A 22936-nucleotide genomic window follows, 5' to 3' on the forward strand; every position below is an offset into this window, starting at 1 on the left:
CGGCCATCTTTCCAGAACAAAAACTACCTGGCTCAAAGAGGACACGTGCAAGTGGGATGCCAACCTGTTGCCAATGTGATGCTTGCAGGAACAAGTGGGTTTTCAGTTGTTAAAGTCCCTCTGAGAAAACATTTTGTGGGACAAAAATGCTGGTGCAACTTGGTTATATATGTATGCATATTGGTTAGATATGTGTGTGTCCACATGTATCTTGATATATATATATGTGAGAGTGAAAGATAAGGAGGGCAAATAAAAGGCAAGACCATTTTGTCACAAGAGTTTGCATAGCAGACAGGAAGATGATGTCTGAGAACTCAGAATCAGGTAATAACAAACATAGAACAGTAGATTTTCACATAAAATAATAAAGTAATATTGTCCTTTAAATAAAAGCTAGAAAATAGCTTTAAAATTGACACATAAACCACAAGCCACACTGCTTTAGGGTCCATTCCTGATTGTCCCATGATTTCATGTGCTCATGACACACCTAAGCAAATGCATGTCTTTTCTTTCAAAAGTTAAGACCAAATCCAAGGGAGCACACACATATATCCACAACACATCTTAGGTAGATCTGGGGACTCTACAGCTCACCAACCTATTTCCCAAATCCCATTAAGGATGTGGATCATCACATGTCTTCTCTGAAATTTAAGTACCAAAGGCATCATTGCTACGCACATCCTGAGATGCCACCATCTCCTCAGACTCCTTCGTTCAGTCAGCTCCTACCCTAGGATTCATTATTCGGGCATCCATCATTAGCTTCCTTCTGGAAGAAACCGTCTAGAAGAAGATGCAAATTGTTATCTGAAGTAAAAACAAGTTCAGGGTTGCAGAAGGAACTGGAAATGCTTTTAAGGGGCTCAGAGCTAAACCCTTCCACCTCTATTGGCAACAGCTCTGTTGACACCTGTGCATGAAAAACCAAGGGCAAAAAAGCCTACTACACACTTCACCCATGAAACACCAATGGCTTCCATCAACTTCTGCTCATTAGCAGCACCAAGCCACCTAAGCTGGTAGACCTTGGTATGGTCTACCTACCTGGGTAGGTAGCTACCAGCTGATCCATCTACCTACCTAACTATGCCGCTGATGGGTAAGAGGGGCTCCCTCTGGACAGTGAAGCCAGGCAGCCTCAACAAGGGGTTGAGCTAAACACAGATGAGGGATCTCATCAGCCTCAAGAAGTGCCAAGGCAGCATTCTCCCTGAGCATGAAAACATCTTAATGGAAGCCCTTGCTTTCCTTGGCTAAGAAGAGATTTCTCCTCCATGAGAGAACGGGATGCCCAGTCTCAGGTCTTTGTTCTTGCTGAAGAGAGACCAGAAACAAATCCCTATCCCAAGTGCTTCCTCTGGTGTGAGGCATTTTGGCTCAACTCCTCCCACAGCTCTTTGTTTTTCAGACTTCCTTGGTTCTGGTCAACATGGGAAGGCAAAATAAAGCAAGGAAACCTGTTCTCATAAGATGGCCAGATTCATTTTTATTATGTGAAGGCCAGAAGATCCCAGTGAGAACCTTTCCAGGGCTCTCCAAGAATCTCTGATTGCCACCTTTGGGAATCCTCACCTTGTCCCAGGAGAAGGGGATTCCTCCCTCCTCTCCATGCAGCACTGGATTATTGTAGGGTTGCTCACAAAGTTCAGTCTTGTGCAGGACAACTGTTCCCCACGTAACTTACAGCAGCAAGATGCATTTAAGGCATGGAGAACATAGGCATGGGGTAAGGGTAACACAGATGGTGGGTTCAATTTGCCTGATTATAGGTGTCTGCCATGTCAGAGGCCAAATATGAGGTGGGGATCTAAACTCCATGGCAGCCAAACCAGTTACAGGAGCTGTGGAAGGAGTCACCTGGAAAAATGCTGCTTCACACTGAGGTGAACCATCCTCCAAACTCCACTGACCATCTCTAAGTGTAACGGGAACTTTAGTACTGAATTCATATATGGTTAACATAGTTATGGACACATGTGGTGGGTGACACAGATGGTGGCATCACTGGAGGTGCTTTATGACATCTTGTCTGGCTCCCACCCCATTTTGGTGCAGGTTTCACAAGGCTCACTGTCTCTAGCTCCTTGCATGGTTTTCATGATATGTGAGGGCATCTGCAACAGCATCTGTGATCACAGAGGTGAAGCTCAGCAGTTCTGATATAGGTAAGAACCAAAATGAGGTCTTCCATGTACCCTCCAAGGCTGGATATACAAGAGCTGTTGCTTTGCTAACCTGCTCCTTAGCTTCAGAGCCACCATGAGCTCTTACTCCCTAACGCTCACAAGAATGGGCAGCAGCAGAAAAGGAGTGAACAGCTTTCAGTGTCAACAACTCACTGTAGGGACACCAGCCCCTACTGCACACACAGGAACAAGATACCTCATAAATACAGACTTTTGATGAAATTAGATGTCCTTCCACCACAGCCACACACTGAAGTTCTGGGTATTTTTGCTGGAGCAATTATTTTTCTTTCTGTGAAGTAGCATCGTAAGACCCTGACCTTATCCAACAGGACATTACATATCTATTGAGGTTTCATAATAGTAGCACGTTTTGCTAGTGGTACATAAAGTCTTTCAATCAGCTGCAGAGATGGAGAAAAACAACCTGCAAAAGCTTCCTGATGCCATGAAGTCTACTGGCAGCTTGGCAATTCAGATTAAATTTAGTCTACAGGACAGGGGTCACTTCAGTCGCCATGATCATAAAAAAAAGGGAATAAAAAGTCTTGTGTTGTAGAGTATTTATGTAATGACAAAGCTGCCCTCAATAGAGGTGGCAACCCTGCAGCTGGGAAACGCACCCAGCTCTCTCCTGCCACTGCCTCCTGGCATTAAAAATAAGGAACAATGAAAGGAAAGGATTAAGTCTGCTTAGATGAGTATCTTTTAACCCTTCTGCACCATGCCTTTAGCTAGGCACAGGAGGATACAGCAGATATGGAGAATGACAATGGATACACATCTCCTGGAGATCTGCTCATGTGGAGCATGTCCTGTTGAACTCATGCAGGTTTATCTTTCTCTTTACATTAGTCCTGAGCCCACAGAGCTCTGATAATTACAGAAGTATGTTTTCCCCACATTGCAAGAAGTGCAAAATCCTTTTAGTTGTTGCTGGCATGGGAAAGGAGCTGTAAATATGGAATTGCCTCTCGTGGTGTGTTTTGCCGGCAGGATGGCAGCCGCACCATCTGCCTTGAGGGTGACTCATGGCTGGGCATATTCTCACTGACACCCTCAAATGTGTAAGGGCTTAGCGCTGATCACAACGGCAGAAACAAGAGCAGCTGAGTGGAAAGCCTCTACTCACCCCGCCACAGCTTGAGGCATGGGCGACAGGCAAAACAAACACCCCAATGGGTGCTGAAGACCAACTGCTCCACCTTACTATTACTGGTATTTCACATGGACCACACAGATAATGGGAAGACCCTACAAGTGGTGCTGGGGCTGGCAAGTTGCCCTTAGATGAGCTAGTCCATCTCCGATGCTAGATTTAAAATTGGCTGAACTTCAGATGGCTTCTGCAGAGCTATTTGATCATCCATGCCCTGTAGGTAGCGGAGCTGGGATTACCGCACAGGGATGGTGTTGGACTACTACAGCCCCGTGCCAGGCTGTGTCCTGCTCACTGAGCCCAGAACAGGGTACAAAGGCAGCAAGGGGTCTTGATGGAGCCAAACCACCATGGAGCTGCCAGCTCCAAGAGGTCCCTCTTGTTGAGAAGCTGCAGTGCTGCCCAGCAGCTCCACCCGTGGCTGAGTCACCCCAACCGGATGCCCATGGCTCGTCAGGCGGCAGCTTTTTGATCACGGAAGGATTGCTCCTTCAACAGCAGCCTGGTACAGGCTTTGTTCTCAACAGCGCCATGACCCCTGGCAGAGCCTTCTCCTCGACGCCTGGAAGGAAGGGCAGTGGGGCTGGGTGATGCCAGCGCGTCTGGCCAGCCCGGCTCTGCGGGTCGAAGGGGCTCCTGCTTGATCCCTCTTGATATCATCTCTGCCCTGCTCCATCGCTGCCTTGTCCCAGGAGCAGCTGATGGAGTAACCACGTCCCGGTGACACCAGGTCTTGGTATGGACCTACCCAATAGCCTCATGAGAGGGTATGGGAGTAACTACAAACACAGGGAGGAAGGACCTTGTGCCACTGCAACCCCCTCCAGTTCCCTACGTCTATTACTCCCTTGGTGGCAATCAAGGCAGACCTTTCTCTCATTTCCAGGCTTAATTAAATGGCCAGTTTTATCTGCTTGCTGTTCACAGCAGGGTGTTTCTTCAGCAGAAATAGCCCTTCTCCCTTAGTGCCATCTAACCCCGGGTACCTCGAGAGCATCCGCATCCGCTCGCAGCCTCTGATGGGCAAGGCTGAGCCAGCCAACACGTGAGAAGCAGCATTTCCTTCTCTGAGCTTTCAAGTTTATTTTATCCTTCGCATCCCTGGGTGACCCTGGATCCTCACATTAACAAAGAGAAAAAGCCCAAAAACCAAAGGCAGAAAACTTTTGCTTTATATCTCACCTCAAATCTACCTTACTAATGGCTCCATCTCACTCCAGTTCCTGCACCTTCCACCTGACCACATACCTTCTCCCTGAATGAGGAGTTCTTGCCCTTGAAGGAACAAGCTGGGCAAAGCTGATCCCTGTGATGTTTTATGACAGGGTAAAGTGGTAGAGTGCCCTTTATGGTGTTTTGAAAGGAAATTGTACAGGAACAATGTCCTGAGCAGCGTGGCTATTGAAAACCCTTCACAAAAGGAGTTTGCCACAAGAGGAAAAGCAGCTTAATCAGTCAGACTAATCACTGTAGGTGGCTGAGTGTCCCCGAGGGTCTGTAAAATCAAATATAATGGGAAAAGAAATACATCACAGCTTGCCTATGCTCCTCAGCGGAGCCGCTGGTGGATCTGGGACATTCCCTGCCTGGCCCCGAGCCCACCGTGACCGTCCTTTGGGCTGTCCTTATGCAGGACCACACTTGCATAGGAGGAGGTGGGCTCTGGCTGGGCAGTCAGGATAGGGGTGCACTCACCCCAGCTAACCCGGCTCTCAGTGTGAGCAGGACGGGTCAGTGCTGCTTGCACGGCTCTCCTGCTTCAGGAAGAGGAAACTGTCCCTGACAGCCACTGGGGCTCTCCAGGGAAGGAGGATATTTCTGCCTCCCCCAGCTCTAAGTCTAATTAAAACCAGCAAACAACACAAAAATAATAACCCAGACTGTTTTTTCCTGATCATTTAAGTGTAAAGCCAAGTTAGCAGTAGGAAGCAAACTGGGACAACTTGGGGACGTTTCTGTAATCCTGCTGTTGAAAGGCATTAAATATTTGGGGCATGCTGAAGTGAGATGGGGAAAGGACACAGAATCACAGACTCGTTAGGGCTGGAAGGGACCTTTGAAGACCATCTAGTCCAACACTCCTGCCTATAGGAACCTCTTTGTTCCCATCCCTTCTTTCCACATGTGAGCCAGTCTCCTGCTCCAGCTCCTTACCCACATATAAGGGCTTTATATAGGATGGATTTCCCAGGAGCAGGAACACCTCTCTTACCCCCCATCCAACAGGAGATGAGGAGATGACACAAAGCTCAGGCACAGCTAAGGGTCCTTCACCCAATGCTGCCTGTAGTTCCCAACAGCACTGATGGGATAGGCAGAGTAGCCCCCTCTGTCTCTACTCATCCCAAAGCCTGAAGCTGCATCAGCTGCACATAGAGAAAGGACAAGGGATCCTTTTTCTACTGATGCCTTGTTTAATGAGGGGATTGATTGACACTTAGGCTTCTACTCCATCTTCTCCAAGACACGAGGCTGCCCTTCCTTGTCATCCTCATCTGTCCTTGCCCACAGACTGACCATGAAAAGCCCCCTGAGATTCAAGCCAACATCTATGTGACTACATGAAGACTTCTTTTTGGTAAGGTATTCAACCTGATTCAACTTTTGAAGCCAACAACAGATGGTGCTTACAACTTCTTAAGGTTTCCCTAGCAACATTTTCTTGGTCCTCAGTAAAACTGTCCCCTTCCTTAGGTGATGCAGAATGATTTCAGTACTGCTTTAACCAGAAGATTAAAGGAATGAGGAGTTCTTGCCCTTGAAGGAACAAGCTGGGCAAAGCTGATCCCTGTGATGTTTTATGACAGGGTAAAGTGGTAGAGTGCCCTTTATGGTGTTTTGAAAGGAAAATGTACAGGAACAATGTCCTGAGCAGCGTGGCTATTGAAAACCCTTCACAAAAGGAGTTTGCCACCAGAGGAACAAACTCACCTGTCTGAACCCACTGTGATTTTATGCATTCCTTGTAAATCCTATCTAATCCAGATGACATTTTTTACCACTCCTACAAGGCGGGTTCATGCATTTCCAGGCTATGGGTTTTGGGCAGCCGGACCCTCCATCCCAAAACACATCATATCAGGATGCCATGGGAACTGGAAAAACCCTGTGCAACACCAAACTGACCTGTAGCTCTTTGACAGATACTTAAGAAATGGCGTTTTGGGCAAGTTCCTGAAAACACAAGGGGTCAAACTCAGAGCCCACCAGCCCAAGAAGACCCCGTCCCAGCACAGCCTGTGCTTGGCTAGCAGAGAAGCATCAGGCTGGGAAAGGCTGGAGGGAAGAACTTGAGAAACGGGTCCATTGTGCCCCATATCCAGAGTCTTTTTTCTCACTTGACCACTTGCAGGGGAGAAGGCCAGGAGAGGTCCTGCCACTGCCCAGGGAATGTTCTTCCTTCCCTAGAGGTGACTGCCTATGGGAGGTCAAACCAAGTCACCTTTGGGTCTTGTGTGGCAGCAAAGAGCGGATCAGTGTTTAGGTCAATCACAGAATCATAGGAGGGTTGGGCAAGAAGGACTTTAAAGCTCACCCAGTTCCAACCCCTGCCACGGGCAGGGACCCCTTCCACTGGAGCAGCTGCTCCAAGCCCCTGTGTCCAACCTGGCCTTGAGCACTGCCAGGGATGGGGCAGCCACAGCTTCTCTGGGCACCCTGTGCCAGCGCCTCAGCACCCTCACAGGGAACAGCTTCTGCCTCAGAGCTCAGCTCAGTCTCCCCTGTTCTGGCAGGTTCAAGCCATTCCCCTTGGCCTGTCCCTACAGGCCCTTGTCCCAAGCCCCTCTCCAGCTTTCCTGCAGCCCCTTTAGGCACTGGAGCTGCTCTCAGGTGTCCCCTTCAGGAGCCTTCTCTTGTCCAGGCTGCCCCAGCCCAGCTCTCTCAGCCTGGCTCCAGAGCAGAATTGCTCCAACCCTCTGAAAAACCCTCACTGGTGTTTAACACTGGGACACATGGACACCTATGAAAAACCTTTCTCTGCTGCTGTCCTTCAATGATCCCATCAAGCTGTGATGCTCTCCATCACCCTCATCAGGAGGTGGCTGTTACACCTCAAGTGTCAAACCAACAGAGAAAACGCTGGCTGTGGGATCTCTGCTGAGTGAGGTGGGAAGTGCAGTACTTCCACTAGGTCTCTGCTCTCATTATAAGCTCTTTGCAGCAAGAACTTCACCACCTCCTGTAGGCTTTTACACCACTCTGTGCAACCAAACCCTCCACCAGATGTGCCTCTGATGCTGGCCACTGTTACTAAACCATGTTCAACAGACCCACAGTGATCCTTAACTGGGAAGCACTGTTTGACGCCTGTTTTGATGATACCTCTAATTTGCTCTTCATATCTGCCTTACGCAACAAATGAAGCATGCATCCCATGGAAAAATGACTCGTGGGATGTAAACAGCTATTGTATATGCCAGGAGAGAGCTATGGCTGGATGCCCATAGGGCTGCTTCTCCTGAAGGCAGTGAAAGGTGCATGGCAGAGACCTCAGGGTAGGTGAGCCACTCTCCTTCACAACGCAGTGACAGCATTTCCCGAGGAAAGGTGACGGGAAGGAAGCGGGATGGGCACTATTTATAGCACAGCCGGACGTCAGCATCGCTTCGCATGAGAAACAAAAGGTGCTTCGCTAGCCCAAGATGTGGCCCCTTTGGAATGTCACTGTCAGGGAGCGGAGAGGAGCTGCATGCGGTCTGTGCAGGGAACCAACATCATCTAAGGCTGCATGGAAACAAAACAGGCAGATTTCTGGGTACCAATGTGCTCTATCAGCTTCTTTCTGCTAGCTGTTACATATGGCACCAGCCAACCTGAAGGTCAGCTATGAGGCAAGGGCAGCTGGACCTGTGCATCATGCATTGGCCAGCCTGGGTTGGCTCCTCAACCCAAGCTGGATGTGTACTTGTGAGGACAGACTCCTCCACATGGCAGGAGGATGCCCACCATGGTCACTCAGAATATGCCAGCATCCCTCTTGGATGAGGGGGATCCTGGGCTGGGAAGGCTGGTGCACCACGTACAGGGATTGCTCCTGAGATATGGGGCACAGCTTAGTGCCAAGTGCTCACCACTTTGGGAGAAGGGGGAAAGCTGCGTGATGAAAACCAGACCAGGGCTTCGGGGCCACATCTGCTTCTAACTGCTGGATCAGGAAAACCCTTTGATCTTGCAAATCCATTGCACGTCAACCCTACTCCCATCCCTGGCTGCTGCCAACTGCTTTCTGAGAAACCAGCTCTTCCTCCGTTGGGTCCAGGCATCCAGAGCTGCTTCCTAACCCTGCTCCCAACCCATGGACAACCAAACGGCTCTGCTTAGCCTTTCCCAAGCCTCACTGCTTCTGATGCCTCATCCACGGTCAATTTTGAGTCTCTCTGTATCCAGATGAGGTTTGTAACAAAAACCCTGTAACTCCCAACTCTTTTTCTGGCCATAAAATCTCAGTTTAAGGGATGTGTATACCACCTGTGTGGCTCTACCAGCTCCAAAATGAAGCTTTTCTTCCTCATAATGATGCCTGGGACATTAAGATAACAGCACTGCAATAAAGTGTGAAAAGCTTTGTAACCTGTTTGTGCTCCAATAAAGTACAGGGTTTGGGTTTTTTTCCTATTCCCTTTTTTCTCTTTATTTCTGATTTTTGTTCCCTATCTCTACCATATTTTTCTCATAAAATAACTATTCTGAGAGCTCTGATATACTGCTGGAATCAACTTTAAGGAGCAAGTGCTCTCTAGGGCTACCTCAAACAGCACTAGAAGGACTAAAATTCCCTTCCTAGACCCAGACACACTGCAGAGGGAAGGGGACCCTGAAAACCCCCAGCACCAAACCATGTGCTGTGCAGAGAAGGAGATGCTGAGGTCCACAGTGAAAGCTTAGGGGATGGGACTGTGCCTGTTCCACTTAAGAGGCTGTTGTTCCCCTCCAGCTCCTTCTATCTGAGCTTCTTAGCTTTTTGCAATTAAAATAAGTATGTTTTTCTGCCTAAGCTTTGACACCACCATGGATGTCTGTGAAGGATTTAAGCAGGACTGCATACCTTCTGCTCTCTCCATTTTATTGCATTCATGAGTGCTTAGGGTTGAAACAGCCTCATGTCTCCTGCTGCATGATGCCCTATCAACTGGGCTTTAAGGCTTCTGTACTTCCTCCTCGGATGTTATCCCAGTGCTACTTGGTCTGGTCCGTATCTCACCCAACCATCTCCCAACCCCAGCCCAAGGCAGTTTCTTTGCTATCAATCCTTGCCATCTGTGCAGGAGACAGGGATGCCCAGGGGAGCTGAATACTTCTGTCTGCTGATGGTTTATCTGAAGAGACCAGGAAGAAAAACAAATAGACGTACACGTCTGGTGTGGTCCCTTGGACCGGATGGTTTTTCAGGTGGGAGGGAAGAACCAACACACAATTCCATGGCTATGGTCCGGTGCAGCTTTGGGCATGGGTCTTCAGGCAGGAGACCCTTTGGGCTCCTTTCCCATAGCATTATGCACTCTTTAGATGGAGAAGGAAGACTAGGGTGAGCTGGAATGGGAGCGGGATGCTCCAACCTCCGCTGCCTTTGCTCAGGGAGCCCAGCGCAGCGTGTGAGGAAGCCCACCCAGCTCGCTCTTGCAACACAAGCAGACCTCATCCTGCTTTTAACCATGTTTTGGTGATCGCAGGGCTGCGACCCAGCTGAAACAAGACCTTTTTTTATTATTATTATTATTATTTCTAAATCACTAGACTAAATTGCCTTTTAAATTGCGCACAGGAAAAAGGAGGGAGCCCCAAAGAGGAGAGAAAACAGAGTCTGCTGCTGCTGCACTGCCCAGCCCACAAAAGAATGTTTCTAGGATGCCTGAGCAAACTCTTTTCAGCTGTTTTTCGGCTGCTTGGGTAGAACATTGGAAAGCCACGCACAGCGTTAACGGCATCACAAGTGTTCGTGGGTCAGGAAGTGATGGGGAGAATTGAGGACACCAAGTCCTATTACAGGTGCCCGAAAATCCCCCTGTGAGGAGGCACCACAGCTCAGACACAGATTTCAGCTCATTCTAGGAGAAAACATTGGCCACTTTTCCTCCTGTTCAACCACACTAACGTTGCAAACTCCTAGCTTTGGAAATGCTTTATTGCCGTGGTTGTGTTGTCTCAGCCACAGCAGAATCCGCTGACAAAAATAAAGCTGCATGTACAACTAACTCCCTTATTCCCTTTTTATCTTCTCATTTAACCACAGTCACAATTCCTATCAAGGACTCTAGATGCCCTCATATAATTAAATATGCAATTTACACAATTAAATACCCAATTGACCCAACTGAATTAACTCAATGGATTGAAATTGCCAATGCCACAGGAACTCAGCTGCCTATTTAACACATCCCCTCCTTTACAAAGAAGGCACCCAAGGCATACTGCAAAGCCTTCCCAACCGTATCACTTCGCAGGTGACCCTGAAAGTCAGCAAATTATGCTTTTCAATAGGAAGAGAGGAAGCATGTTGCAAGGACTCAGCTTTTATGGATAATACTGTGCCAGCTGCCTCTTCTAATACAAGTGGGGGCATCTGACTATGATGGAATAAGTGTAAGAGGAAGAGGAGGTCCTTAAGATAGTCCTGGAGCAATATAGGATGTACACCAGATTGAAAAGTCAAACCAGGGGGATGCACAGACCCTGCCTTTTCAGAAAGCTCCAATAAGGGTTTATGCATTAAACCAGAGCTGATAAACACCAGTATTGTACCAATGCACTCCAGAAGGCAGTGGGGGAAGATGTACAATAAAGAAGACTGAAAAAACCCCATCAGTGAGATTTCACCTACCTCCGGTCGTTTCTCCTCCTTCTGAACAGTTTTTTGGTGTGTGCGATTTCAGCTTCATGAGGCAATGGGTGGTAGCCCTGTAAAACAGAGGGGAAAGCAGTGATCAGCTCCAAGATACAGGAGGCATCAACATGGAAGGGCACAAAGTGAGACAGAGCTGTACACCCTGCTAGTGCCGATGGACCTAAACCATCCACTTTAACAGAAACACTGGTTTGGGTTGGAAGGGAACTTAAAGCTCATCCAGTCCCAACCCCTGCCATGGGCAGGGACACCTTCCACTGGAGCAGCTGCTCCAAGCCCCTGTGTCCAACCTGGCCTTGAGCACTGCCAGGGATGGGGCAGCCACAACTTCTCTGGGCACCCTGTGCCAGCGCCTCAGCACCCTCACAGGGAACAGCTTCTGCCTAAGAGCTCAGCTCAGTCTCCCCTGTTGTGTCAGGTTCAAGCCATTCCCCTTGGCCTGTCCCTACAGGCCCTTGTCCCCAGCCCCTCTCCAGCTTTCCTGTAGCCCCTTTAGGCACTGGAGCTGCTCTCAGGTGTCCCCTTCAGGAGCCTTCTCTTGTCCAGGCTGCCCCAGCCCAGCTCTCTCAGCCTGGCTCCAGAGCAGAGCTGCTCCAGCCCTCGCAGCAGCTCCATGGCCTCCTCTGGCCTCGCTCCAACAGCTCCAGGTCCCTCTTGTGCTGCTGCCCCAGAGCTGGATCAGGGCTGCAGGGGGGGTCTCACAGAGCACAGCAGAGGGGCAGGATCCCCTCCCTGAGCTGCTGCTCATGCTCTGGGGGTGCAGCCCAGCACATGGGGGGTTCTGGTCTCAAGCACTCACTGAAGCTGGGTCATGGGGAGCTTCTTCTCACCCAACACCCACAAGTCCTTCTCCTCAGGGCTGTTCTCCAGCCCGGGCTGTTTGCCTTTCACTGTGTTGTTTCCCTTGTGTTTATGTATTTATCTAAAACCCAGCTGTAAAAATATCGGTGAAGGGATGATGCTCAGCAGCATTTTGAGGATACTGGAGCAAGCCAACATGAGCCACAGCTTGCAGGTTGGTTGGGGCTGTGCCACAATGCCATTAGCAAGTCAATGACCACATCATGAGCACCTCATTGAGACTCTCCACTCCTGCTACCCCTGTGGACAGCACAGGTGGCATCCACCTTACCCGAAAGAGCTGAGATGACAAGGATGTTAAATGACTTGCCCAAGCAAAGCCATTTGAAGGACTCTGTGTAACTCGAACTTGTTGTCTCTCCACTGAAGGTGCCGACTTTGTGACTTGGTATGCTCATCTGATAAGGGGGATGCTGTATTTACCATCCTACTATGGGCATCGTGAGGCTTCATTAATGTGAGCAAAGAGCTCTGAGGTTCCTGGATGAAAGGCACTATGCGAGTGCAAAGTATTATTTATTTTCCAGGGACCACAGAGCTGTCATAACCATAATGAATTTTATTTATGCAGCTTTGTACTCTCCCGCCTGGCAATAAAAGCCCTGTAAAAGTCTCTCCTTTTATTTCCATCCCAATCTATCTTAGCTTCGGAGCTGCAGCCGCTGCTGGTGAATCACCACACATGAGGGGCCACGAGGGAGCAGCCTGAGCAAGGGCAAGGCAAGGTTCCCTGGGTGGGAACACATCTCATCGAGCAGCAGCTTTGTCACATTGGCATGACAACATAACACACCGAAGAGCCTTCAAAATGACTGTTAATTTTAGTAGCGGTTAGTGAGATAATAACAGTTTTAGTTGCTCTGGTTCAAGATCTAATGGAGGAGTTGCTGGGGGTGGTGATGAACTGAGGCTTGCAGACCACAGGAGGCATCCCCGAGTTCAAGACCAACAGGGTTTATTGTGACCATCCATGCTGGCCATCTACACAGAGCCTGGAGAGCCTGCAGTGACCCTACAGCTCCCACAGCAACTGGAGCCTTCCGCTTTGGAGATGTTCCCTCTTTCAGACTTCAAGCAATGCGGAACTCACCAAGCCCTTGGGTAAGTCCTGCTGCTGGCTTGCACATCCCCATGTACCCAGAGAAGCTGTGGCTGCCCCATCCCCGGCAGTGCTCAAGGCCAGGTTGGACACAGGGGCTTGGAGCAGCTGCTCCAGTGGAAGGGGTCCCTGCCCGTGGCAGGGGTTGGAACTGGATGAGCTTTAAGGTCCATTCCAACCCAAACCAGTCTGGGATCCTATGACTTGAACCTTGCTTTGGACATAGTCTTGAAGTGTTCTTCCTGAGAAGACAGTTTCTCTTCTAACTCTCTTCTTCACTTTTAACTTTTCCAGAGAAAACAAGATGCACCATGATCATACAGTCTAGCATAGACATCAGAAAGCATGTTCAAGAGTAGCACCCACTCTCAGTGGCCAAATTATCCTTCTCCCACTAAAACCACCTAACACCCAGAGGTGCCACACCAGCCACAGCATCCTACATAATCCCTCATAGCAAAGGTACAGGGGCCATTGCAACATTCAGCTGCAGATGTGGTCATCCAGCAAGGATCTGCTCAGTGATATGCATTGCTCTGTTACCCTCTGCTCACATCCTTGCACCCAGCAGCAGAAAGAGCTCTCCTCATGTTCCCTGTATCTCATCTCACTGCTCAAACACAGCCCATCTTTGACTAAGAGTTAGTCTGGGAGCAGGGAAAGCTGGCAACCTGCTCTCTGGTGGTTGGGTTCTCAACTAGTTAAGGTCTCACCAGGTCTGACTTGGCTCTCCTGCACCCAAAAAACTTGTGGCTCATTCTGTATGGCATCTTTGATGTCTAATAGCTTAGAATTATACTGAGTGTTCTCCATCACTGATGGGCTGTGGTTTGAGTCTTCCTCTTCCCTTATTTTCACTGACTGCATAGAAGGGGCTTAATCATAGAATCATAGAATCATAGAATAGTTAGGGTTGAAAAGGACCTTAAGATCATCCAGTTCCAACCCCCCGGCCATGGGCAGGGACACCTCACACTAAACCATATCACCCAAGGCCTCATCCAACCTGGCCATGAATACTGCCAGGGATGGAGCATTCACAACCTCCTTGGACAACCCATTCCAGTGCCTCAGCACCCTAACAGTAAAGAACTTCTTCCTTATATCTAGTCTAAACCTCTGCTGTTTCAGTTTGAACCCGTTACCCCTTGTCCTGTCACTACAGTCCCTAATGAACAGTCTGTCTCCAAGATCTGTGTTCCTCTGACAATTTACTTGAAAGCAGTCAACAGGTATCAAACCAAATGAGGAAAGGAAGGGAGGGAGCAGACACACACAGCCCAATCACAGCAGCCGAGATAGTTTAGGCAATCAGGTTAAACATAGTACAGCGCTCAGGAAGGCTGTTTGCAAACGTTGTACTACCACAGCAGGCTAAAGCTTGGGGTGTTCTTAAGAATTTAAGCTGCACTGCAGACATATGCAAATACAATTACCCTGGAAAATGAAACTATCTCTGCAGAACACAAGGACCTAAAGCACTGACTTCCTTAATGTGGAGCCTTCATTTGAGTCTCAGGAGCTGCTCTTTCCAACCAGAAACCATACATATGGTGGTGCTTTGCTGCATGTCCTCTTTGCAGAGCATCCCCATGCTTCCTCAGGCCTCTGTCCACCAGCAGTAGACAGCACTGGGATGACAGATGGATTAGTTACATGGGAATAAGCCTCCTAATCCAAGGAGAACCCCTGCACACTGCCTATGCCTAAGTAGCAGAGCACTTTGTGTCCCCGTTGAGAAACTCAAGCGTCTCCCTTCTCCAGCTGAGCAGTTCCCTTCCTTAGTCCCCGTCATGAGACAATGTTTTGGAAAAAGCCCGTCACCAATCCCTACTCTTGTCTATTTTGGTGCCTAAACAGAGCTAAATTTGGAAGGGAGAGAAGTCGACTCTTTTTGTGCAGCAAGCTGATGTAAAAGGAAATATCAGCAGCTTGCAAGAAGGGTGGAGTGGCTGGAGAAGACTGAGGGTGATGGGTGGATGGTGACAGGCCAGAGTCCCAGGGACATGATGACATGGCTCTTGGGTTCATGTGGAGGCTGCTCCCCACTGTGTGTCAATGCAGGACAACAATGGAAGTGCCTTCAATAAGGACAACATGGATCTGAAATGCAGCTCTTCCATTCTTCAGTGGACACATGCTTTATGATGCTGAAATGCCTCAACAGAGCCAAGGGGAAACGTCTTGCAATGCTGTGCTCCACAGCGGGTCTACAAGAAGCCCTATACAAGAGGGATGGGTTTTGCTCCTGCTTGGGCCTGAGGACACCATCAAGCCCAGGTGCTCATGGTTTTCATAGGCAGGTTTGCAGCTTCTCAGTGGGCAGTGAAATCACATTTGGTCTCTCTTACATGGGTTTCAGTTTGCTATTTATTCGTAGGTGGCTGGAGAAGAACGTGGCGAATCAACATCTCAGTGCTGCTGGTTCTGGAAGCAAGGGGTGTGGGAAAAGTGAAGAACAAGGAGCCCTTGGTCTGAGGACGGATTGCTAATAGGGGTAATTTTCAATTTTGGAGCTAAACACTCTGCAGTTTACACGGTGGGAAGCTTGGAGCAGAACCTGAGAAGCCCATGGGACCTCTAATGCGTGTACATGTAAGTCAAGTTTAAAGCATAAACATGCACGCTCTAACAGAAAAGGCTGATTGCTCTGGAAAACAAGGGGTGTTCAGGACTGGTCTGCTCTCTGGGCCAGCTCACTAGGGATCAAGTATGTTGTGATGTGCAGATTCATTTTCAGATGCTTTGGGTAAAGCAGCCCTTGGAGAAGAAGGGGTGTGATGCGTGGCAAGCTTAGGTCACTATTATATGGCCAACCAAGGGAAATCTGTCATCTACTGGAGCTGCTGCAGACAAGATGGCAGAGGGGAGTGGGTTTGATGCTATGTGCACTCTTCTGCGCTTTACCTTCCTAACAAAGGTGTCTGTCCAACCTCAACCCCTTCCATCTGCCTGTGGGAATCTGGAAAGCTGGCAGCTTTCTGGGCTGTCCCAGACCCATTTACATCAAAGTTTAATGAAAGAACAAGTAAAAAGCTTTCAAGATCTTGTTGGCAATATGCAGCAACCTAAAAGCCTCTGGTTCTCCCTTCACCTGCCTCTGGCCAGCAACATCCCTCTCCTGAGCCACTGCACCCCAAGTCTCAGCTCAGTAACCTGCAGGGTACTGGTGTGGCAGAGACATGAGGAAGAAGAGCAGGACCAGCCTGCTGCTATGAGCAGGAGCTTTACTATCCCTTTTCTCTTGCCTTCTCTGCAGCAGCATCAGCTGAAGAAAGGCACCAGATTTGCTTCTTTCACTTGTGATAGTAAATCACTAACAGATAAGCAGGCAGGGGCTCTTCTGCTGCTGCTCCTTCTGTGACCACCCTCAGATAGCAAACCCCAGGGACTCCTTCGGCATCTGACAAAAACTGCCTTACAAAAGGGATGGTCCTATTTGGGACCAACCTGTGCCCTCCTTCTTCTCCACTTCTGCACTTCTCAAGTGCAATTGTTGCCTGGGGTGGCCAAATTCATGGGTGTTTCACAAAGACTCTAGGGGCTATGAAAGGTTGGGGTCCATTGCTTCATCCCCATGATATTCATGCCTAATGCAGCCTGACTTTGAGATGTGAAACCTGACTCCACAAAGTGACTGTCTTCACTCATACCCACTCATTCAGCCTCCTCCACAGCCATTCCCCATAGAAACACTTCCAGTGCACAATGGTCAAGCAAAGATGCTTAAAGAGGAAACAGCAACACTGAAACCCTGAGAGTGAACAACAGGTTGAGAAAAGCCACTGGACCAATGGAAAATACCCCAATGAGAGAAAGAAAAGAAATGATCAGGCCATATCACAGGATCAGTCTGCATGAGCTTTATCTCAAGAGCCTCTTGTGCCCTTAAGAAACATCTCCACCCTTGCTTATCTTAAACAAATGGTTGCAGAAGGCCTGAACTGAACAAACAGGTTATTAGGCCTTTGGTAGGCACAGGGAGTTTCACTTGCCTTTATTGCACACAAAGTTCAGGGTGGGATTTACTTTCCATGGAGGTGGATGGGGTGAGGTGAGGGCAGCCCTGAGGATGCCCCATCTGCCTGCACAGAGGGAACAACAGAAGAACCTTAAAAGAAACAAACACATTGTGGTTCCAGAAATGATCCACAAAAACCAACCCAGTAACCTCCAGTACCCTGAGATAAAGCTTTCATCTGCCTATAGGATGGATTAGGGTTAGGGAAAGCCCGGGACAGCACAGACCTGCAGCTATATTTAACCTTTATTGTGCAGCTCCTGCACGTGCGGTGCTTATGGGGTTTAATGTGCCAACGCTCAGCATACCCATCCCATTGCACATCAAAAACATGGCAAAGGAGCTGCTACCTCCCCACTGGTATCATCCCCACCACCCAAGGCCAGCATTTATCTACACACATTAAGTCCTATGGGAACTCCCAGCAGAGCCATCTCCTTGGAGGCCACCTGCTGTTGCTGCTTCCCCTTCAAGGAATTCCACTGGTCCACTGGCCACTCTGCTCTCTTACACAAGGGGAATTCTTTACCTCTTGAAAGGAGAGGCACAAACCAAAGCCTTGACCTGCTTTGGAAGCCATGGAAGAACACAAAACGACGTCAGGAAGCTGCTTGGAAATGATTTCCTCTCTCTGTTAGAATTTAAGTGATAAATCTGTTCCTTCAAATTCCAAGCTATTCATTTTTTCCTGGAAGGTGCTTGTTACAATAGCTGCTTTTGAAAAAGGAATCACTCGGTGCTCAACATCAATGGAATAGGAAAAGTGCAACAACTTCACAAAATACTCCTCACCCAAGATAAAAGGCAGGTAAATCCTTACAGCACTTCCCTGTTGTGGCTCTCCCATTGCTCCTCACCCACAACACAGCACGCACAAAGCCTGGCAAACTCCAAGGCTTCAGTCATTGGAGCCAAGGCTAAATTAAACTACAGGGTTGGCAAACAGGACTTAGCTTCCAGCAACTCAGGAGCTGGAAAAGGAGCAAAACTCGCCTGGCTTTGCCACCACTGATCCGACAAGTCCCATGGTGGAGAAGGGATGCTCCGTGAGACCTTGACAGTAGGATGTGCTTGCCAGATGAATCACGGCATGGCGCAACATGCCTCAAAGAGGAGGCATAGGAAGTTGTTTCTTGGGAGATGTCCCGGTTTGGAGGATTTCCTGATTAACTGCATCTTTGAGGAGCACACCATAAATCAGACATCACCAGCAAAGGCTGAGCATGCAGCTGCAGCAGGCATGCCTTGGTGAGGAGCACCTCAAAGGAGACTCCTTCCAAAAGAAGAGGGGTGGAACAGAGGAGCAATAGGACTGTCCCAGCTGAACACCACTCCTTAGCTACCATTAAAATCACTGACTCTATTCTCTATAGGGCTTTGCTCTCCCGTGATGCTCTAAGGATGCAACCTACTGGATTCCCACTTGCTGAACATTAATACTGGACTATAGATATAGCTCCTCTCACGAAATGATGAGTGTTTTAATGACTCTATACTTGCAATCCCAGACCTGAAGAAGTATCATTTAGATCCTTATCTTCCCACTGCCTTTCTTTGGCATTTGTTATCAGCTCCCGCAAGAGAGTGGATACCCAGACAGAGGTAAAACAACATTTAAGATGGCATTAAATACTTGGTGGCAGCTAAGTTATCCCATCTCATCCCTCTGCATCCAGCTCTGGGATGAAACAAAAGACACACAGAATGGCAGAACAACCCAGTGTGAAACTCCCTGTGTGGGGTGAAGGATGCAAATGCAATTAAAGCTTTAGAATAATTAGGCAAAGGATCTCAAGTGAAACATACCCTGAACCTTCCTCAGTGCTCTGCTGATTACTGACAGAGAGTTTTCTGGGGTCTATTTTTATCTCCAGGCCCCTAAGCTCCTGAATTATACATAATTCAGAGATAATAAAACTTTAAAATCCAGGACAAAGTCTCCTAAGGAGGAACTGCTTCTGCAAACACACACACACAATCAATGCAACCAGAGTGGGCAGGAAGAAGAGCCCAACTGGTGCCACCAAGCCCCATGTAAGCCACCAAGATGGAGACAGCCTGGAAGCACTGCGCATTGAAACAGGGTGCTCCAGACACACCGACACGGACACACGGTGCCATAGGAAGAGTATAAATAACAGACAAAAGAAATCCCCTTTTGTTACAAGGATCCGCAAATCCAAAATCAGTTACAAGCTGACTTAGGAAACGGAGTTTTTTCCCATGTTATAGCAAAATGGGAACAATACTTTGTGAGTGGAAGTAACTCTAATTGTTTTAACTGATGTTATTTTAGTGTTGTTTAGGTTTATTGCTTATTTGTATGTATTTCCTTTACCCCGGTCAGGCTTAAAAACAAACCTTACTGTCAGCAGCAAAGCATCCCATCCATAAATAAATACATTTATCCAGTAAATATAGATATAGCCACACCATTGCTTGGAGTCCTCAAATCAGAACATTTAAGAATCATTAAAATAAATAGCTTTGGTGACCTGTGTTTGCTTTTCCCTAGAAAAGGGAGCCTTTTTCAGCTAATATTTGGGATAAATACCTCCCACATTACTTGTGACCAGGAGGCACCACACCTGGTATTTGGGTTGTGGCCTAAGCTCATCCTGAGAAAGGGCTGCACTGCTCTGAAGAGCTTTGCCTGCGTATTCATAGAATCAGAGAATGGTTTGGGTTGGAAGGGACTTTTAGGTTTACATTTAGGTTAGATATAAGGAAGAATTCTTCCCTGTGAGGGTGCTGAGGTGCTGGCACAGGGTGCCCAGAGAAGCTGTGGCTGCCCCATCCCTGGCAGTGTTCAAGGCCAGGTTGGACACAGGGGCTTGGAGCAGCTGCTCCAGTGGAAGGTGTCCCTGCCCATGGCAGGGGTTGGAGCTGGATGGGCTTCAAGGTCCCTTCCAACACAAACCATTCTATGGTTCTATGATTTGTGCCATCCCCCAGAACCAGGTCCCCACAGATTTCCTTCTCTTGGGTGCACCACAGTCTCAGCCCATAGCAGCTCCAGCTCATGCAAGCTCCCAGGAGCTGGGACAACCCAACAGTGATGAGACCTCTTATTTGCAGAGTGATAACTTCACAACATTACAAATAAGATGTGGCTTCTCCTTCCTTTCAGCGTGGGTAGATCCAGAAGCTCTTGGAGAACTTCATCACTGCTCAGCCCTTGGCACTTCCCATTGGAGGCCTTCTAAGTGCATGATGTTTTGCAACATCCTCAGATCGCAGGCAGCACTTAGTAAGTCAACGAGCATTTTTTGCCATGATCCATATCACTACACCACCGAAGCAAAAGGGGATTTTGCCATCAGCTTTAATAGGGTTATGGTGGTGACAGCCCCTCGTGGTCCAGCAGTGGACCCGTCCTGTAGACCTTCATGGCTAAAGCAAGCTGTGCAGTGTATCACTGTCCTTTCTGCCTCCAAGCTCCTCGTATTGTGCTGGAAATATATTCACACAACAGCTATTCCTGCTTGCAGTCAGCTGAAGACACAGCCAACCCTCTTTCCCCAGCACTATACCACAAAGAGATGTTTTCTCTCCTTTCTGAAGTCTCTGCTTAGTCTAGCTCAGCCCAAAAAGAGCAAGTGAGGATCCCATGTCACAGCCACCCCAGTCTGAAAAATACCCCAATGTGCAAACATCAGTTTAATCCTATAAAAGCCTCATTCTTCCCTTTGACAAGTCCCATGCCTTTGCAGGAGTGTGGGCTGTGCAACACAAGGGCTTGACTTTCTCCTTGCCAGGTTACTGGCAGTTTGTGCCTGGGTGGAAGAAACTGCTGCTTGAGTGTCCATCTGCTCCCTCCCAGGATTTTCCTTTTATGCATCGAGGACTAAGATTCCTCCTGCTGTAATGGGTTTTAATGCAGGGACAAGCACAGAAAACATGTGCACTTGCCACAGAGTATCAATCATATCACATCATATATTAATTACACTGATGCTCTGCAGACCTCTGGGAGCCATGGAATACTTTGAACAGTAAAACAAGGACAAGTAAGGAAAGCATGCTTGTAGCTCCCTTACAGCAGTCTCCAAATGTGACATTTGGAAAAAGATCTGTCATTTCCACCAAAAAATAATCCCGAAAAACTCGGTTTTTATCTAAAGCTGCTGCAGAACAGTCAGAAAAATGGGCATATATGCTCTCCTGTGTCTTGTAAATCTCAACCATGACAACTCCAAAGGCACTGGCATCATTCAAATATCAGCTTTCCTGCCTGTGAAAGCATGAGTTATGACTGCTTTTGTGATGACTGCCAGGAGCTGGGTGAAGCCCCTTCAATTCATTTCACGTTGGCCAGAGGAATGCACCTTCATGTATTCATCAGAACCAAGCAGGGACAAAGAAGATTAGATTTAGAATTCATATGAGGAAAACATTCGTCACTGGAAGGGTTGTCAAGCATTGGAACAGGCTGCACAGCAAAGTGGTGGAGTCACCATTCCTGGAAGTGTTTAAAAGACATATAGATGTGATGCTCTGGGACGTAGTTTAGTGGTGGACTTGGCAGTGCTGGGTTAACAGTCGGACTTGATGATCTTAAAGGTCTTTTCTAACCTAAATGATTCTATGATTCTATAAGAATCAGAACCAAAACTCAACAAACCAACCCAACTCTTGGGTATTTCCATATGCCACACAATTGTCACCAAAGACCTTGCTCACTGGGATGTCTCAGGCCATGTTGCCCCTCCAGAATAGGGTTTTTCAGCTGCTTCCTGCTTTCCTTGGTGCCCTGCTTGCTGGCAGGATTGTGTCCATGTGATGGGCTCAGTTCCAGAAGCTGGGAAGGGTCTGAGATAGCAGCCACTGAGAGTCGTGTGACCAACGAGCAGAAAGAGGCATGACAGGAAAACCACAGATGCACCGCACGATGAGCAACTTGGAAGTGGTCACCAAACCATTTGCTACCAAAAATGGGACTTCTGGCAACCAGCGCAGCCTTTGTGTCCATTCAATCGACCAGCAGGTCAAAGGAGGTGATCCTGCCCCTCTACTCTGCTCCTGTGAGACCTCACTTGGAGCATTGTGTGCAGTTCTGGTGTTCTGAACAGAAAAAGGACATGGAACTGTTGGAGCAAGTCCAGAGGAGGCCACGAGGATGATCAGGGACTGGAGCACCTCCTGTATGGAGACAGGCTGAGAAAGTTGGGGCTGTTCAGCTTGGAGAAGAGAAGCTGCGTGGAGACCTCAGAGCAGCATTCCAGTATCTGAAGGGGGCTACAGGGATGCTGGTGAGGGACTATTCATTAGGGACTGTAGTGATAGGACAAGGGGTAACGGGTTGAAACTTAAACAGCAGAGGTTTAGACTGGATATAAGGAAGAAATTCTTTCCTGTTAGGGTGGTGAGGCACTGGAATGGGTTGCCTAGGGAGGTAGTGAATGCTCCATGCCTGGCAGTGTTCAAGGCCAGGTTGAATGAAGCCTTGGGTGCCATGGTTTAGTGTGAGGTGTCCCTGCTCATGGCAGGGGGGTTGGAACTGGATGATCTTAAGGTCCTTTCCAACCCTAACTATTCTATGATTCTCTGCCTAGAACACCTGCCTGCCACCATCACTACTGCAGCCATAAGCATCCTACACATGCTATGTCTTCAGGGCCTTTGAGGATGGAGACAGGAGGTGCCTGGTCTCTTTTCCCAGTGATAGGACAAGAGCAAACGGCCTCAAGCTGCACCAGGGCAGGTTTAGATGGAGCTGAGGAACAATTCCTTCCCCACAGGGTGCTCAGGCATTGGA

The 22936-nt window shown here is 48.4% G+C and overlaps 1 protein-coding gene across 7 annotated transcripts in view; it reads right to left on the reverse strand.

Moving 5' to 3' along the window:
• Window positions 1-22936, reverse strand: part of CTIF (cap binding complex dependent translation initiation factor) — a 151793-nt gene that overhangs the window by 56669 nt on the left and 72188 nt on the right. For all 7 annotated transcript variants that reach the window (XM_034072858.1, XM_034072857.1, XM_031045680.2 and 4 more), the window contains one exon: window positions 11174-11250. In XM_034072858.1, coding sequence (XP_033928749.1) covers window positions 11174-11250 — 77 coding nt within the window. The remainder of the gene's footprint in view (window positions 1-11173; window positions 11251-22936) is intronic.

This window comes from Melopsittacus undulatus, chromosome Z, assembly GCF_012275295.1.
Source record: "Melopsittacus undulatus isolate bMelUnd1 chromosome Z, bMelUnd1.mat.Z, whole genome shotgun sequence".
Taxonomy (NCBI): Eukaryota; Metazoa; Chordata; class Aves; order Psittaciformes; family Psittaculidae; genus Melopsittacus; species Melopsittacus undulatus.